Genomic DNA, 19,750 nt, shown 5'->3' with positions numbered 1-19,750 from the left:
AACAGTACGCTTCAACTAACAGTTGCATTAAATATTTTGTCTCCACGTATTTTACTAAAATGTAATTTTACTGATGAGACATAATTTTGCTCATATTGTGACAGCTCTTAGTGAACCTCACTCATGGGTATGCAACTCCTGGAGCTGGACACTGCACAAACCAAACCTAAGACAAGTTTCTCTCTCAATCAGCATAGCCCAAGACAGCCCAAACAAAATTAAGTTAGTAAGTTAAGTTACAGGTTTTCTGAACTGGAAGTCTGACTTCCTTTGGTAAGGCTCAGTCATTAACAGAAGGAATGCCAGCTGCAGTGATGTGACTCTGAAGGACACCTCACATCCCTAATGCCCAGGAGAAGTATCATCAGCCAAAAATATTTCTTTCTTGGGAAGATTTCCCAATGCCTCCCTGACTTAGTTGCTTCACTCTGTGGTCAACCAGCAAATGCTGCTGTTAAACTGGTTTTTCTAGTGTGTTCAGAAAGCCCTAAATAAATGCCCACTTAATATGGCTGTTCAAAACCTTCAGGTTCTTATGTTTACTGGGCCACCTGAGTCTTCATGCCACACTTAAGTCCACATTACCATATTGTCTATGCTGCGGGGGCAATTACTTGTACCTGGATTGCATACATGATGCTTTTGCCTTTTCTTCTTGGAAATGTATCTTTGTTAGCACTCCTTTTGTGTACAATGAAAATCTGTATGCAGTAAGGATTGGAATTTTATTGATGGAGGATTGAAATACAAATCTTTGATCTGAAAAACCTGAAGTTTTCCATTAGGAAATGCTATCGAAACGTTTCAGGAAAGCTCTAGTAATGTACACATCACCTTACTTTCCATGCAAACTAGGATCTTTTTGAACATTTCACAAAACACGGTGTGTTCTGCCTTTCTAGAGACACAAGGACAGCATGGATAGTGCTGCTCATGGGGCGCTGCTTAAGGTACAAGCCAGGGGCAAGCCCAGGACACAGGAGTAAATGAGAAACAGAAATTTAAGTTTCAATCACCACAAGAAACAAAATTATTGTTTCCATATAAAAACCTTCTATTTGATTTCTAATTTTTTTTTTAAATCCCTAAAGCAAAAGAAGCAAGAAAGTTCTAAATTAAATCTGCACAAAAATTTCCTTAAAAAAACCCCCAACATGTAATTTGGTGAAAAATTAATTAGATGCTGAAGTTTGCCTCCAGCCCTAAATCTAAGCTTAACTTTAATGTCAACCTCACATGTCAGGTAGTTTTAAAGTAAAATTATCTGTTAAAGCCTCAAAATCATGTATGCCTGATCTCTCCATTCTTTGAAGTCCTAATCTTGAATATTACTTACTGTAAGGTGTCCCTTTTAAATGTTTTGATTGCACAGATTATTCTCTGTCCTTTTTTTCTGTTTCCACCTTAACATGTAAGCATACCCCTCAAAATTCCTTCAGTTAATGCTGCATGTTGAAAATGATGACACCAAGATGAACAAACAACTGCCAGACAAGCAGCATATTAGACATTTTCTTTGCTAATTACACAATATAGTTTTACCCTCTAAGAACCTCTGCCTTTTGTTTTGCTTTACATTTTACCTCTTTTTCATCTTTGTTAGAAACCAGTCTTTTTATTTATTTCGGTATTTTTGTTTTGAACACTGCAGTTGTCCTGACACTGAATTTGACATCTTGTATTACTCTAAAAGGTTCACCCCAGAGTGCTTAAGATAGCAACCATGCATCATGGGGACTATAAACCAAAGTAACCAGCCAAGCTTGAAAAACAGTCTGTGAACCCTGCAGAAAATTATGTCTCTATTTTAAAAGATCTAAGTAATTCACTCAACCAAGAGATTTTGTGTAGATGTAATTAACTTCATTAATTCTACCCTGTAAATGCAAGCAGTAATTGGAGGGAGGGAGGAAGGAGGGTACAGCTTCTTAAAATCCATCATTCAGTTTCTATCCCTTTCTATCCGTGGTTTCTGAAGGGCTAGAAGGGGAGGAAATTCCTTTAAACGAGATTTTCAGCCAATGGGTGAAGTTGTGTGTTCTTTACGCCTTGTCTTCTTAGCTGCTCATTCCCATCCTGTTCTTGCAGGAGGTTTCTGGGCCCCATAGGTGGTAGTGACTCTTGAGCAAACTGCGGCCTCATTCAGAACAGCCAAACCTCACTGACAGCAACAGAAAAGTCCAAGCAAGCAGCAGAAATTGAGTCAGTAATAAAAAAGACATATTAATTATCATTTATGAGTGTAACAGTCAATATTGTTCAACTGTTTAACCCTCCTGTGGCTCGTAACACCATCTGCTTTATGACTTCAGCAGTCAATGCTGCATTTGCAATTCTTTTTAAAACAACTGTCTTCAAACTCCAACTACTATCAGAGATTTAACAAACTCTCAAGCCACAATCCCCCACCACCCACAGCCCAACACAGAGCGCAAGCAGAACCCCACCATGCTGGCATGTGGGGGAGCGGCTGCCAGTGGCACCCAGCTGCTCTTCAGCTCCCTCACAGCAACATCAAGCGAGAGCATCCACTACATTGGTGCTGATCCCCCACAACTCCTCCAGCATGCCTTACTTTCAAGATGCTTTTCAAAGTATATGAAAAGAAAATGCATTCCCCCACCCCCCACATTACTGACTTTAACCCAATGAGTGAATTACTATGCTCAGTTTAATAAGAAACTTAACAAAAGATGTTGTATGGCTACAATGAAGTCCTCATTCCAACAATTTACACATTACAGCTTGTCATTCACAAGGAGAATGTGATTGACTCGTTCCTGTGCATCGCCCACCTGAGCCCAGCCCAGCAGCTCCCTTGGTTCCCCACTACTGCTAGAGAGCACCGCAAGCAGCCCCTTCTAGCTCAGAGCATCATACATGGCAGACATTGTTTGAGTGTGGTTTCCTCCCTACAATGAAGCATTCATCCTAGGGGAAATCCCAGTCAGATGGGCAGAACAGACAAGTTTTCACCTTTCTCCTTTTATTTAATGGAAGTTTGGCCAGAGGAAAGGCTGCTGGATTCAGCCCTTCTCCGGGCACGGCAGCAGTGATTTCCCTCACACAGATCACACAGCCTGCTCTTAGACGCAGTAACATTTGAGGGGTTTTCCAACTTCCCCTGTAGATACTAAAAGTGGTTCTCACAAATACCAAGTACAACAAGGCTCTGAGTAGAAACAAGTGACATCAGCCTGCTGCATTTTTTCACAGTTTTTAAAGACCAGGATGAAAAGGCGAATGGTCCCTTCTGACATTGAACTGAAAGCATTTGCTTAACTTCCCTATCATTTTGACTAAAACATATCTAGCTAAGAGAAAATAAAATGTAAAATTCTGTCTTGGTCCACACACACCAGGATATTAAAAAATCATCAATTGCAACAGCTGTTCCAACAATTCACTGTTAAATTGTGCTTTTCCTCCCAATTTAAAGCAAATTCAAAGACATTCTTGTTTTGCCTTTCTTGACAAAACAAACCCCTGTTCCTGCAGGCTTCCTTCTACGAAATTTAACCTAAAAAAAGAACTTTTACATTTGGGTTCAGTAAGCAAAGTATTGAGCTCCAAGTCTTCCACAATTTTTCTTTGGACTTTTTTTATGTCTTCTTTAAATGCCCTTCTTATTGCTCAAACATTCTTTTTTAAATGGGTTTCTTTACTGGATGCTAATTCTCTGATTCATATGATGGGTCTGCTTTTGTCCCTCTTAATACATGCCTATACATTTAGCTATAATTTTAAAAAGGCTTAATTAAACAGCTCCCTTTATCAGGGAATCCTGAAAGCATTGCATACACTCACCATCCTCCAGAAATCTTTGGATTTTGAATGTAATTCTAGCAAAATTATACTAATAGCTGCAACATTTACTCTCATAACATCAATTATCTTTGCCATTATTGAAATACCAAAAAAAATTGGCTTTCTACTAAACACGGCAAATAAAACTTGCATTGTGCCTGCTCTTTGCCAAATTGACTATAGTCATTAAGGAGGATAAGTGGCAATCCTCTTTCAGAAGAGGCGTCCTTGCATCAAGCAATACAATTTTCAAAAGAAAAGAACCTTTTCACTGATGTAAAAATACTTTGTAGCTGAGATGTGGTCCCAATCTTTCTGCTAACATATGGAACAAACTTGAAAAGTCAGTATATTGGGCCTGCCTCAAATTCCACAAAGGCACTTGATTGCAGAGTGGCATAAATTGTGTTTGGAAACTCAATGGAAAATAAATACATTCTCAAGAACAGCATCAATAAAAACTGGGAACCAAATACCAACACTGCATGCAAGAGAGAACAACTACCAGGTCATACGTAGCTAATCCAAAATTACAGATTCACAGATAAATTCTGAGGTGGAAGGGACCCACAAGGACTGAGTCCAACTCTTAAGTGAATGGCCCATACAGTGATTGAACCCACCACCATGGCCCATACAGGGACTGAACTCACAACCATGGTGTTACCAGCACCATCAGCACCATGCTCTAATCCTGGTTTGGTGGCCAATATATCATTGGTGCTATTAATTGCTGCTTCTATCGTTGGGTGCTATTAAGCACAACCTGGACCTCCCTTTCTCTCTGGCTACTTGATGCCGATGCTTCTGTTACTGCCCCATTCCAAACCTCTGTTTTTAAAACAAGCTGAAGCCAAGTGCGTCCATTCATTCCCCTGGCTTTATGTGGCACTGCCAAGACAGCATCCAAATTTCAGCTGGAAAGATTTAGGACCTGGTTTTTTTTTTTTTCCTGATTGAAAATGAAGCCAACTCAAACATTCTGCAAGCCAGGTGACAGCATCCTTCTGGCATCAAAATGAAAGAACCAAGCTCTATCACACAGAACCTGTCTGAAATAAATTAAACCCAGAGCTACATTTTAACCCTCAGTCTTGTCTAGGGCACAAGGAGATATTTTCCTGTTCTAATCCATAACACATCCCAGTTCCACCTTTCAGTGGAGAGTTGCAGGGCTGATTCCACCAGACATTGCTCCAATTTCTGTCTGACATACACAGTTGGCAGATTGAGATGACCAGATGAAACATACTAGAAACTTCCTGAAATGTAGATGTAGGAGGTAATGATCTTCAGAGGGGCAATTTCTCTTTATAGTATCTTGCAGCTGTTGCAACAGAATCTGTCAGCAATTGCTGCCCAGTTAACAGCAAGGCTATCAGCAGGAGTTGGACATTTCTATAGAAATTGATTTACTTGCAAAATTTAAATTTGAGGAAACTAACTCTGTACACAAACACAACAAGCTGAAATAAAACAGTTCCTGTGATTTGGATGAGCTTTCTCATCAGGGTCAGAAATTCAGTAGAGCCAATATCCCAGAATATTCCCCCCATCACCACTGATGGGGGGAACCCACAGGTAAGTCCCTGCCAAATCAGGAAGACAGACAGGTGCCAACAAACAGATCTGACCCAAAGATAAAGTCATATCTGCTGCTTGTGGGACAGACACAGTGAGGCAGTGTGCAAACTGAAAGCATGAGGGCCAATACACACCCTTTCTTTTTTCCAGTGTTCCTCTCAGATGAAGAACATGCATTCTCTGCACAAACATAGTCATGTGCATCCTTGTAAGGAGAGTATCCCTCCCAAATTCTGAGGCTAGTGAAGAATCTTGTAAAAAACCTCAATATAGCTCAGAAACTCAAAGTACAAAATTTATCCAGTCAAGTGTTTCACAGAGAAGACACTCATCTTGAGGGAAATGACTGAATACATATAAAACAGATACGGAAGCTGACAGAATATAATTCTGAGAAACAAAACTAAATAGAATGCAATTGAGAGTTATTATGACAATCACACAAACACTCCACAATTCCTGAACTGCTGCATCTTTCTTTATGTGCACCCCGACTGTAAGGAAACCAAGACACTTAAGTACACACTCCAATTGCACTGCTCACTTCTGGTTTGTATTGTAAATACTGTTCCTGTTTTTAAGTTATTTTTATTCTTTTCCACACACACCCCTCCCCAACATTCATTAAAGCACATTAAAGTCCTTATTTTTCTGTTTACTCTAGATACAAGAACTTGACTGCACCTGTTAGAAAGAACAACAAGCTCAAACAACCACATCAAGAGGCTGCAGGGTGCTTTCATCTCATTTGCATGGATGAAGCCAAGCCCATGTGAACAATGGACTTACTCTGTTTTAACATTATCCCAGTGTAGTAGGCAAGCACATAATCAATCTCTAAAAATAAGTCAAGGAAAGTATCGCTTAATTCTCCTGCTCTCTACTCCTCTACATTCAGTTATCACAGATTTAATGACTCAAGTTCTTTACAGAGTTGGCTGCACAACCACAGATTTAACCATGGTTGGTGACACACTACACCTGTAAATACAAAGCAAGTATTTGAGAGTTTGTGCAGCAATCTAAAAGTCTGGTACTGTAAATAAAATAGTCCTGTTTTTAAGAACTGAACAGGCCTTATCTAAGCTTTCGGATATATAAAAAGGTAGTTCACAACTAATGAAGCTTTCTTCCATGTGGCACTGAAGGATTTTGAAGCATCCTCACAGTTTAACATCAACAATGGGAAAAAATGGAAAAACATGTAAATTAGAAATCTGCACTGCAAGTTTATACAAGTGTTGCAAATTCTATTCAGCAATCCAGAGACTGACATTTTGCCTGAACAGATAAACAAAGCGCTCAGCTGAATGGTATTTGCCTGAAGATCAAAATGATGATTTTAGAATCAGTTATAGACCCTTTACTAGAATATCTCCTATTGTTTAATAACATGTTTCTTGCCTTCAAAGGAGACCAATTATTTTAGCCAATAATTGTTATTATACATTTTACATGTTATTATACATTTTACTGAAGAAAGCATCCATTTTATCTGCAACTAATCCAAGTGCAATGAACCTCTCTAAATGGTTGCAGAGCATCTCTGAGAGAAGAGAGCACTAGCCTGGGGCAGCAGGACCTGCCTTATGAAATTGGGCAGGCCATTTCTCTTCTGCTTCCCCTTTCTCTCTTCCCCCTGCCCTCTGCCTTGTTTATTCAGGCTATGAACACAGGGAAACAGGAGCCAATCTCACCATTAGTATTAGAAAGTCTGTTAAATCAGGTTTTCTCTTCACCTGAGGTGAGTGCAGTGCTGGGACACAACAAAAAAGAGCTATTTGAATGCTTACTAATCTGTGACATTAACAACACTTGTATGAGTTGTTCTTTCTTCTCTTACCACAGGTAGCTGCTTTCTACTCTCAATATCAATATCTAATAAAACATGAAGATTCAGGTGAATCATTAAAACCATCTTTGCCATTTGATAAAATTAAATCTACATAGTGGGACATCCTAATGTGTACATACAGAGAGATGTAGAGCAATCACCAAAATATCCAATAATGCAGTCGGGGGCTAAAGCTCCTCATTAATTCTGAAGCTAAAGTAGGGATGTCATTAACGAGTTGACAGAAAGCACAAGACAAGATGCTTTCACTCTAGCTCTCCCTGTTGTATTCCTGAATGAACACCAACAACTTAAGCCCTTACAGCACCACACAAGGGGAGGGAAGCACTTTCTTTTCTCTTTCCACTCCTTTCAAGGACTCCCAATTGCACAGCAGGCTCAATTACCACACCACTAACTACAGAGCCTTACCTGTGGCAACAGAGAGCAAAAACAATCTCTATGACACACATCTACCAGGGAATATGTTCTGTTGTTTTCCTGGTGGTACTTGCTCGTACCACTCAATGGAGCTTACTTTTTAAGAAGTACAGCGACATTTTGCTTTGCCTCGGCAGAGTATCAAGAAGCAATCATGCAGCAAGGATTGGCAGCTCCATTAAATACTGCCTAGTGCATCCGCTAAGCAGGACACTAAGTGCAAGATTTCTCCTTTTTATTATTCCTGCTGCAAATGGGGGAAATAAAGAGCTGGAAGAGCTTCACTGATGTAATATCCATGCAGGTCTTGTGACTTATATGAAAGGTCACTGGAGTGAGCTTTCAAATTTTTTCTGTGTGAACAGTTTCACTGTTACTTTAGCAATAAAATGCATCAAGCACTATTTAGGGTACATAGTTCATTCCAACAGACATCTTCTGCAGCACTATAATGAGTCCTAAACCCATCATATTTTTTAAGGTTCTTGATAAATTCTTTAGGGTCATGTGATTAATTAAAACTATAACACCACCACCTTTCTCAAGTATTCAAAAGGAATGGCTCTCATCAAAAAATGAAGAAGAAAACCAAAAATGTTTCTAACTGCGGTTACACTTGACGTCCTGTATTCCAGAAAAAGACCAGCATTCTTTGCAAAAAGCAGAAGACCTCTCACTTTCAGAACACTCTGGCTGAGTCACAGTTCTCCAGCTCTGAAAACAGGAAAAATCTAAAAAGTCCGCTCTACTAAAAATCTGCATGAGAAAGCTTAATTTACAGCTTTTGAGGAAGTTGGAGCATTGATCACAAGCTCCTGCAGCACAATTAACAGCAACAGCACAGCTACAGAGCCACAACAGCACATGCATGCGAGAAGCACCAAAAAAACGAAATTACGGCAGGAAGTGATGGAATAGCTCTGAATGACACCATTAGGAGAAAGGCAGGGCAAGCCACAATTTCCCTGGCCCTGGGAATATATAATAATATAGGTATAACTAAAAAACTTCTTAAATTTGTATCAGGTCCTTGGTCTGCTCAGTTAAGGCTATACCATGCTGCCACTGGGAAAAATCAAATACTCTCCAAGAAAATTTGTAAAATAATGAAACAACTGCCAAAACATCATATTTCTTCAATTTACTTCTGCTCTTCTCAGCACTGACCATGGTTTTGGGGGTTTGGGTGTCTTTAAACAAGTATTTTATATAATCCAAATATTTTTATTTGACAATATCAGAGTACAAATTTTCACAACAGGGAAGATTATTTCAGGACCTGTGTTATGCACTGTTTCATCAGTCTGGAAAGGCAGGCAAATATCCCTGTTTTACATAGCTCCTTTCCCACAAGCAAAGCATTTCTTACCAGAACAAAAAATGCACAGGTGAAAAATCAGCAATGCAGAAAATATCCAAACTTCATTAACAAGTAATGAACCTCATTTTGTGTTTGCTTCAGACTTGCCTTTCGCACCTAAAACTTAATACGAAACTAATTCCTAAAAACAACATCTGCTGAAAATAATGAATAAAAATTGTTTAGTTTATGCAGTTGTGTAATGCTTTTACTGGAACTCAGAAATCAGTAAAGCAGGGTTAGTTCAGCATTACCAAATGAAAATGGTCTTTTTTTGTTCATACTTAGCTTTTTCTGAGAGAAAAAAATAAGTATCATGTTAATTCTTTGAAGAAAAAACTCCGTTTTCTTTAAAGGAAATAGATTCAGCTTTTGCAGAACAACAGCTGATCTACTCTTCTTTCTCTTTAATAGAATTCTAAACTAATAGCTTGGAATGATAAATACAGTATAAACATACAGCTAGCAAAATGAATGCAATACAACTTTCCTATGTACTTTACTACTTCCATAATAAAAATCTATGAGAAAGCCCAGGGGACTTTGATAAGAGTGAAATTATTGTTGTCAATCACATTATGAAAGTTAGCACCAGCTACCTTTATGTAGCATGGCTGCCACACTATTAAAAACTCCCAGAAGAAAGGAGACTGGCAAAATGTCAATGTTTTTAAAATGCAGCAAGGCAATGGAAAACAAAACAGTATTTTAGCACTTTTTGTCCCATTCCACAAGGCTTTCCAGAAGGGCAGAGATACCAGCCAGAGGGGCCCCAACCTCTTCTGCATCCCACTGGTGCCTCCATCACGAGGACAGACATCCGTCACCACCAAAGCCACACAAGAAGGAACAGCCACCCTCCTCTGCGTCAGCAGCGCCCGGAGAGCCCTTCAGGGAGCAGGCGGCTGTGGCCCGGGACACCTCCAGAGAGGCAGGGATGAAGGAAGGATCAATTCATCCTCTGGCTGACAAGAGACACTGCCAGGCAGAATTCAGAGTGTGAAGAGGCCAAACACTGGGACCTTGTTGGAGATAAGAGAGGCAAAAAGGTCAATTGTGTCCCAAAAGATTCCCAACTCCTGGTTTTAAAAGCGCCTCTCAAGGCAGTTCACAAAAGCCACGCTGCTGACCTACAGTGCAGTGCAGGCATCTGCCCCCTCCCCATTTGCTGCTGGCTACCTCAGTCTCATTTCCTACTGCCTCTTGCAATATCCATCTCCCTGTGCCTCCTGCTCAACTCGTTCCTCCACCTTGCCCATTCCATGCACTTCTTGCTCTCTGGCTCCAGATCTTATTTCTGCATCTGTGCCTCCCATACTTCACCCACTACCTTGCTCCATACTCTCCCCTTCTCATCTATCCATGGGTTTTTCTCATTCCTTTGAGCCCTTTGAGCTTCTTGCATTCAACCTCTCCTACTCCTCAACAACCAAGAGGAGTGGAGAACAGAGGAAAATAGGAGGACAAGATGGGGATACCACAAAACAGGTGAGGTAGGAAGTAGAGAAGAAGCAGTCATTAGAAAGAACTTGGATCAAGAGAAGGTTATGAGGAGCAGTAAAAATACATGAGCATACAACACAGGAGATAGGTATCAGTGCACAGCTGCCCTGGCATTATACCCTTTGTAGTCAACTTCTAAAAGCTACTGTTATTAACAGTTAGATACTAACAACATATCTTCCTGTCTGTCTTGATCCAGTTCAGGGAAGCTTCAGTGCTTTAATTCTGCTTGTGTTAGCAGCTGCATAAAAAAAGCAAGGGATCATATTTTACACTGGTAAATGTTTTCCCTATTCATCAATTTCCCAACATCATGGTGTATCAATTTACATACAGAACCACAAAGTTGTTAGGGTTGGAAGGGGCCTCTAGAGATCCTCTAGACCAACCCCTCTGCCAAGGCTGAGGGTCACCTGAAGCAGGCTACACAGGATTGCATCCAGATAGATAACTGAGTGTCTCCAGTGAGGAGACATGACTCCATGACACTCCTGGGCAGCCTGCTCCAGTGCTCTGCCACCCACAACATAAAGTTCTTCCTCATGTTGAGGTGGAACTTCCTGTGTTTTAGTTTATGGCCATCACCCCATGCTCACTGTGCTTGTACGTGCAGTGCACCAAAGCCTCAGAAGAGCGTTATCCCCAGATAACATGGCCATTACTATTGCCACACAAGCTATATGCAAATGTAATTATTTTACTTCCCATCATGGAAAAGTTCTTTCAAATCAAGCATGCAGCTTCCTGATATGCTTCAGCACGTAGTGTTTAAACAGCTGCCCCAGCACCCCTGCAAAGACCTGTGTGAAGAGTGAAAAGGGCACAGCACTTGCATAAAGGAGAGCAGCATAAAGAGAATGTATGGAAACACAGCAGCAATCAGAGCTGGGGTGGAATCCCACCCAACAGAAAGGCCTAGCTCCAGTACAGGACATCTATCTACAGCCATGATTGATGCTTTTCAGCTCAACCTGGCCCAGCAGGAGGTATGAGGATTGCTACTCAGAATCAAGATAACATTGCTATGAATCATAGCAGCATCAAGTTAATACAACCCATCAGCTCGTAATTAAAGCACTCTGTGTTGCTAATGACTGCATATCAAGTGGTCTTTTGCAGCATACCCGACCCCAAGGAGGGTGGGCCAATCAATTCTCTAATGAGCCTCACTTCGTGGACATTCATGTAGCCAGAGTACATAAAATATAGCAACAAAAGCCCAGTTTGGTTCAGTCTTCCTTTTTCTTTTCTTCTGATGATATAGAGGAAAAGTATGTCTATACAAATAGGCACACCAGCACTCATCAAAATAAATTTTGTAAAACCAAACTGATCAAATATCTGCTCTAGTGGGATTTACCTATATTCAGCTCTCTAATTGCTTCTTTCATCTCTCCACATGAAAAGCAACACTTCATCTCATTTCTTCCAAGATTTGTTAGCTTAGGAAAATTAATCACTTTCACAGAATTTGATAGGTGTGGATCAGTATCACTTACAAGATAATGAAATATGCATCATTAATAGCATGCAGTAGATGTCTACAGGATGAGAGAGACAGACTGGAGTAAAGCAGGTAATTTTCTTTCAAACTTCTTTTGTATTTGGCTCAAGTACATCAACCGCTTGCATTTTCACCAAATACATGCACCTTTCACTTCTTATGAGTCAATGCATTCTCCCCCCACTCCTTTCTTAGCTGAAGCACTAAGTTCAGATTTAACTTTCATTCAATCCAAAAGAGCTTCTTGCTGCTCTTGTTGGAGTTAAAACCTTTGCCATTTTTAAGAGGCTTAAAGGTCATAATGGCCTGAAAAACTTTTAAGATCACCAAAGGACTTTGCCCACTATGGCAAACTGTATAAAGAAGCAATTGCTCATCTATGACCACCCCATTGTGCCCCTCCTCCTTGAATATGCCTCCATGAATTCCTGGAAATTTGGACAGTAAGTTATGCCACCTGATGGGAACTTGAGATAAGATAAAGGTGGTACCATTTTCTGATTATCTCAGACTAGGAAGAAAGAGATAAACAAGCTGGGGGAGCACTGGTAATGAACACAAAGAATCCACAGGAAAAGCCTACTCAGCAACTGGGCTGAAAATCAGCTCTGACTGCGTCCAGTAGGTGGAGGCCATAGCCCACCCATTTAAGATGGGAAGCCCACCAACTCAAAAGAAGAGAAAGACCGAGCATGGGACTAAATAGAGGGAGAAGAGAGGGAATCATTTAACCAATAAAATAAAAAAAAACCCTGTGTAGCCAAATTATTCCTTTGTTTGCTAAAATGCATAAATGGTGAAACCCACCAGTGAGAAAACCAGAAGAGGATCAACCAGATGTTGTCTGGATCCATGGTTGGTGATACCTTTCTACTTTATCTCTCTGTCACTCCCTATCTCTCTCTACCTCACATTTACTGTTAAATAAAATCTGTACTATGGACTTGGACATATGGTCTCCTTTGCACCTTAATTTGGGCAGAGGCATCTCTCTAATAATCGTAACAACTGGATCCTAACACCATAAATACAAAGCAGAATCAGCTGTTTATGATGAGACTACTCTCTCATCTCTGCATCACACTTCCCTTTCTTACTTGCTCCCTTGCCATCCTACTCACATTTTTGTATCGCCAAGTTTTCCCATGGGTATTTCTTGTAGGCTGTACTAACCTACCAAAGTCACAATGCCTAAAAACTTCTGTTGTTGAAGTGTGTAAATCCTTTTGGCTTTATGTCACTAAGTTATATTAAAGTCTTACAGGCTTACGCCAAGTCTTACTGATGTTTTTAGCTTAGACTCATGCTTGAACTTAGCACATGAATTATCAAATTGGTCATTTCAAAATACTGGGCACTCATCTTGCAGTCATGAATCTGAGAAAAGTCTGTTTTTGAGATCATGACCAAAAAGATATGAAAATGCATTTCTTTGCCAAAGGTGAAAATTCCTAGACTTTCAAGCTTCACAAGTCACCTATTTCATCCTTCTGTTAAGCACCTGTGACATGACAGAACTATGAATAATTCCATCAAAAACTCCCATTTTCTTGTGAGTGCCGCCATGGAAGTACTTCACATAATCCATCTATATCAACAGTGGAACCCATCAGCAACTACACTTGCGGCAATTCTTCTGTGTTATTAGTAACACACTCCAATTTATATTTACATTGTCCAAAAGACTGAATGACAGAGAAGGACTCTGAAATGCCAAGCACGACAGAAACACTTAAGAAAATCTTTCCCACCTGCTGGATTCACTTGGCCATTCATGTTTTCACCGACTTCTGGAACAACAACCTGCTTCCTCTCTGTACCCACTTTCACATCTCCCAAAATAAACCCAAAGGCATTTAACAAACACTTCCTAGACTAAAATCTCAGGGGAAAACAAGTTCACTTGGAGTCACCTCCCTTCTGTCCCAGTGACCCTAGATGTGAGGCAGAGGTATCCAAAGATCCCCTGAAAGCAAAACCAGCACTTACATACTTTCAGCACCAAGTGACAATCCAGGAACTCCAAACATGAAAGCTGCCATGCACAATTCTGTTTATCCATCATGTGTAGTTTATTTTATATGGAGAACAGTTATTAAGACATTTTTATATTAGTACGGTCCGATTTAGTGCTTGTACTCAATATTCATGACAGTTTTGTCAGACTGCATTAAAGGATTTAATCTCAAAATTCCCAGGTGGAACAGAAAGAACTATCAAATGTCTCAGAGAAGGAAACCAAGATGCATGATTTAGGAGACAGCAATAAAATAAAAAGGTTGATATTCAGGAAATTAATAACTACTCATAAAAATAAAAACTTTCATGATGTCAACAGACAAGCCAATCTTGATTAAAACCAGAATCTGATTATTGAAGTTTTCTCTCTCCTTCATAATGTAATCACTAGAATAACATTGCTGTGTAAATTTAATTTCAGCAAAATAAAGTTACTAAGATGGTCCATGCAACCCACGTAAGCATAAAGAATTTTATAAAAAAGGACCAAGAAATAGATTACATTCCACTTTTACAAGTAATGTCTCATCTTCAAACTCAATATAAACTGTGTTCACTGTATTCCAAAAATTAATGAAAAATATCACTATTCTATTCAATTTGTTTAATGTAAACTATCATAAAATATTTCATTCTTCATTGCCTCTTCTTGCTTATATGGGAACATAATGAAGATTGACATATATTGCTTCTAGGTCTCACCTTATAACTAGGAACTTAATAAAACCCCCTTGGTGAACCAGATCCAGGGAAGTACGTAAGCTTTTGATTTCAAGTTAGATATATAAAGATCCTAACAGTCCTGTGTGCTTGTATTTACAGTTCTCAGGAAATGAAACACTCAAGGCACAAAATGTACACAAACATTCAAGCATCATGTGACAAATTGTAGCTAATTTTAATCATGTAAACAACAAGGGTCCATTCAATAGCACACTGAAGTAATTTCCCATTTAATTTCAGTCTTATTAAATCTGTAAAGATAATTAGAATTTAAACAAGGACTTTCTAATCCTATTGCTAAAGAAAATGCACCAAATAAGACACATGTACCTCCATGGCACCCTCCATCTTTTCACCTTTCTTCACTAAGAAACCAACCAAGACAACACCTATAATCCTACACATAGAAAAAAAGTTTTCAAACCCACCCAAGATGGCACTTACTCAAATATGACATAAGCAAATATAATTCCTGACTTTCAACATGCACCCATCCCAGAACAGGACTAAGAAACATGAGAGATGCCACCGCTGTCCTTATACGGCACCCAGCCAAGGAGGACGGAAACCCCCAAGGGTGCTCAAGGGCTGGCACAAGTCTCCATTCAGCCACAAAGCTGGGAGGCAGGAACAAGTGTTGCGGTGGTTGAGGACACCGCAGGAGTGACCAAGGAGCCACAAAGCCCCAAGACAGTTGATGTTCGTTGGTGGGCCAGCACTGATGTCTAAACACACCTTCGTGGTCACGGCCAGCTCCCACAGACCCTTGCTCTATAATGTAGATTATCCACTTTTGGTTGGCCTGTTGGCCTACCACCCCTTTTATTCCCTATCCCTTGTTCAGCACCCATTGGTTCTTGGTTCCCTGGTCCCTCCCCTCGCCTTCCCCATTGGTTACTGTTACGTCACCCCATGTTCTCTCCACCCCTTGGTCCTCAGTTAATTGGTCTCAATGCTCTGCCCGCCCCTGTTCTGCCCCCCTATAAAACCCTGGACCCCTTGGTGCCCTGGGTCCTTTGTCGCTGGATCCCTCTTTGGAGTAAACCCCTTGGAACTCCACACAAAGGATCCCTCCCACCTCTGTCTCCAGCTGTGCTAGAAGAGCTATCCTGCCTTTGTGAGTGTGTGTGGCTGCGTGCCATCACCTGCGCTGTGAGTCTGGGTGCGTTGTGTGTATGGCACCCTCAGCAGATCCTGCGCTGGGACGCTTTCGGGAAGGACGTGGCATCCATTCCACCAACCGCATCTCACCGCGTCAAACAGGAAGAGCTCATTCCCCAGAGAACTTTCAGCTGTGATATGCGAGCCTCACTATCCATCTGAAAATGATTTCTGGGAAGGACAAGAGCTCAGCAAAAATACGAAGTAGCATTCAATTTAAACAGCTTAGAGAGATAGGGGCTAAATCCAGCCTTCCTCCAGTGCCTCAAAGACCCTTTAACATAGCGTTGAACACTCTCCAAAAAATGTCATTTCCAAGTCTGTTCAGATCTTCAAGTCAGATTTTTTTTTGTGAAGCCTTGTGAAGACCATCACAACTTGCCTGATGAAAAATCATCCTCAATTTCATAAAAAACATTATATCCCTATAGATCCATAGGAACATGGGCTTAAGTCAACCAAGACTTTTTGTCATGCTGCTTCTGGCACCAAGACCCCTTCTGGATCATCCTCTGGGGAGGCAGCTGCCAGAAGTATTCCTCAGGGAGCCAGAAGTGACACCATCTACACATCTTCCCCAGTCCACATATTCTTCCCATTCCCCAACTGCCTTGCCTGGGTCAGCTGCACCCAGACCTTCAGAAAGAATCCAGGAGATTCTTTCAGCAGGTCAGAAGGAAAAAGGTCACAAGAAACCTTCTGAGGTTAGAAGACCAAAAAAATTAATTCCTCCCTTCTAGAACCCTTCTGTACAAAACTGAAGAACAGAGCTTATTTAGCACACTTTTCACTAAAAACAAACACTGCTGTCCTCTCTTCTCAGAGGACCCCACACTTCTCTGAGAAGGTATAATGGAACTTGATCACAGAGTCCAAGAAATGCTTCTTGTAACTATTAATATGCATATTCATTAATATTTAATCTTTCAACTTCCAATTAGTTAAGAAGCTAAAAAAAGAAGAAAAAAGTGACCAAATTCTTACAAGCAGTATTGAAACAATGAGCAGGTGCACAAAATGTACAGCAGAAGCTTGGTATGGATACAGATTTATGCTGTGAACTATGTGCTGCAATAAACAATTAAAGCCAAAAAGACCAATACCTCTTGAAGTTCTTCTGAAGCATCGTAACACAACATCAGACTTAAGTGACAGCAGGCAGCTACTTATCAGTTAGATTTACCTCTGACTGTGAAGCATAGGACTACCTAACAGCAAAATCTCCTCTCAGATTCTGGCATGCCTCATCTACAGTGTCATACTTCTGATACATGCCAGGTTTTATATGTTGACGCTTCACAAATACATTTTTTCCTGACAGCTCCTTTACTAGCCAACTCAAATGACAGATGATTGAAGTCAAAGAGTAAATGGTGTAGCTTTTCCGGAGTAAATCTGGTGTAACAGCAAGCAAGCAAAATACTGCCCTTGCAACATCAGATTCAACCAACTTTACAGCTTCAAAGCAGTAGAGTCAAGACCCTCCTGGAACACGTGTACTCCAAAGGGCAGGTAAATCCCCACAACATGCCTCCAGTGTAAATGTGCCCCATGGCTGACTCAGGCTCAGCAGCTCTCCTCTTTGCTCCTTGAGCACCCAAGTTGCAAGACTTCACCATTGCTTCCAAAGTGAACAGCACCACAATCTCTGTGGGAATCACCCAGACTCAGAAAACACCATGAAACAAATATCAGAAAACAATCAGGGCCCTCACAAAACCTGCTGATCTGGAAAGAACTTGATCCAGTGCCCATATGTACTCCTTATGCACACAGCCGATGAGTTGAGATGCTCTGTTCAGGTTACCTACCAACATTCTCTCAACAAGGAAAACAACAAACCAAGAGCAAAGGGGTTGTTTGTATCTGCACCTCCAATGAACACGGAAATAAGAAACAAACAAACAAAAAAAACAGCCAAAAAATCCCTCCAAAGCAATCAGTTAAGGAAATGAGAAAAATACCTCTATACATACTCTCATCAAAACAACCTATATGTGAAACTAAGAAATCCCACAACTACACTAACTAATCACATTAAAAAAGAACAAAATACTAACATTTCTTTCCCCATTAGTTATTTCAAAACTTTTCCAGTAATATTTTGCATTGCTCAGGATCAACTTCATAGAAAAAGGCAAAAATAAAAATATAGACTCAGCTCTCTAAGCACAGGTTCACATTTACCTTTATTTCCTTCATACCATGAGCAGAGTCAGTCTTCACTGTACAAACCAAAATAACTTACTTTAAGATAATTAACAACACTATTATATATCAGTCTAGACAGAAATTGCCAACTTAAGTCTAAATTGCTTGAAAGAAGACTGGATGTACAGCCACCATGGACTCATTTGAAGAATGTATTTTCAGCCCAGTAAATTTTATTCCCCCAGTGCCTCTTCAGTTTTAGGAAAAGTAATTCCAATTTCGAGACAGGCCTTCTCAAATACAACTTTTCTCCCTTCCTGCTTTCACTTTCCCTTCCTCTTCCCACAAATGAGCTATTAATTCCTAAATAAATGGAGTAAGTAGCACTTAAGATCAGGAGCCACAAGGGTCCATTGGCGCCTGTCTCCTGCTTAGAGGTCTGTTTAAACAGGAATTAAAAGAAATCTCTTCAGTGGATTTAGACCCAAAAGCTGAAACCTGCAAACACAGGTACTTGACCTCAATGGAATGGTCCCCTGGGTGACCACAGAGGAACCAGGCAGACCTTGGAGAAGTCATCTAGAGACAAATACCATTTTCGGAAGTTTACTACCGAGGTGCAACGGTCTGAATACAAATTAGGAAACTCTCCCTTGTGCTCCTCTTCGAAACACTGAAGTGCAACTTCTCTCTCTGTTACCTTTTCATCTACCTCACACAATGAAAACCACAGACTTCATGTCCAGCCTGCTTTTAAAAATGAAGCACTTCTTTCAAGATGCAATGGCCACCCTGAGCAATGCCATTACTTGATCCAAACATCAACACGTGTTTGTTTCACAGCTGATAACCAGAAATCACGACCATCTCCAGGTCAAACAGCCGGACGGCAATGCCGGACTGGAGCACGCTCCTCCACACCCACACCTCAGCTGCGACGTCAGATGCCCTAATTCCGTTTAGCTTAAGTATCTTCCTTGTGAATGTACTTTGATGTGGCTTCGTTTGGGCAGTGTACTGAAAACTGCAGTCATGATGCCTTTAAGTATTAGTCAACCCTTTTCAAGGCGGAGGCCACTGGCCCCAGGACCGCGGCGTCGGGGGACACGGCCACGGCGGCCCCGCCTGGCCCGGGGAAACCACAGGAGCGGGTCGGGGAGTCCCGATCCCCCGGCCCCGCCGCCCCCGACCCCGCTCACCCTTCTTGTCCATGAGCCACATGAAGAAGAAGCAGGGCGCGAAGCCGATGGGCCCCCAGAAGACGAGCAGGGCGATGTCCCAGCCGCTGAAGCCGAAGGCCAGGCGGGCCGAGTTCTGGATGGGGCCCCAGGTGTTCCACACCAGGCCCTGCGCGAAGCCCAGCAGCGAGAACAGCAGCAGCACCAGCCACCGCCTCCCGTACACGCGGCCCGACAGCGGCGGCAGCCGCCCCGCCGGGCCCCCCACCGGCCCCCGCGGCTGCGGCCGCGGCTGCTGCGGCGGCGGCGGCAGGAGGGGCCGCCGCTCCTCCGCGCTGCTCCAGCCTAAGCCCATCTGCGGGGGCGCTGCCGGGGGCCCGCAGGGGAGGAGAGAACGGGGCCGGGGGAAGGGACACCCACACTTCAGCCCCCGAGCGCGGCAGCGCTGCCCCTGCCCGGCACTGCCGCATGCGCGGTCGGGAAGG

At 41.6% G+C, this 19,750-nt stretch overlaps 1 protein-coding gene across 1 annotated transcript in view; it reads right to left on the bottom strand.

The window, feature by feature from the left end:
* Nucleotides 1-19,750, bottom strand: part of SLC49A4 (solute carrier family 49 member 4) — a 66,261-nt gene extending 46,511 nt beyond the window's left edge. Inside the window, exon 1 of the mRNA XM_082285528.1 lies at nucleotides 19,287-19,750. Coding sequence (XP_082141654.1) covers nucleotides 19,287-19,620 — 334 coding nt within the window. The 5' untranslated portion in view covers nucleotides 19,621-19,750. The remainder of the gene's footprint in view (nucleotides 1-19,286) is intronic.

The sequence above is a fragment of the Coloeus monedula genome, assembly GCF_965178545.1.
Source record: "Coloeus monedula genome assembly, chromosome: 7".
Taxonomy (NCBI): Eukaryota; Metazoa; Chordata; class Aves; order Passeriformes; family Corvidae; genus Coloeus; species Coloeus monedula.
This window is presented reverse-complemented; position numbering and strand designations above follow the sequence as displayed.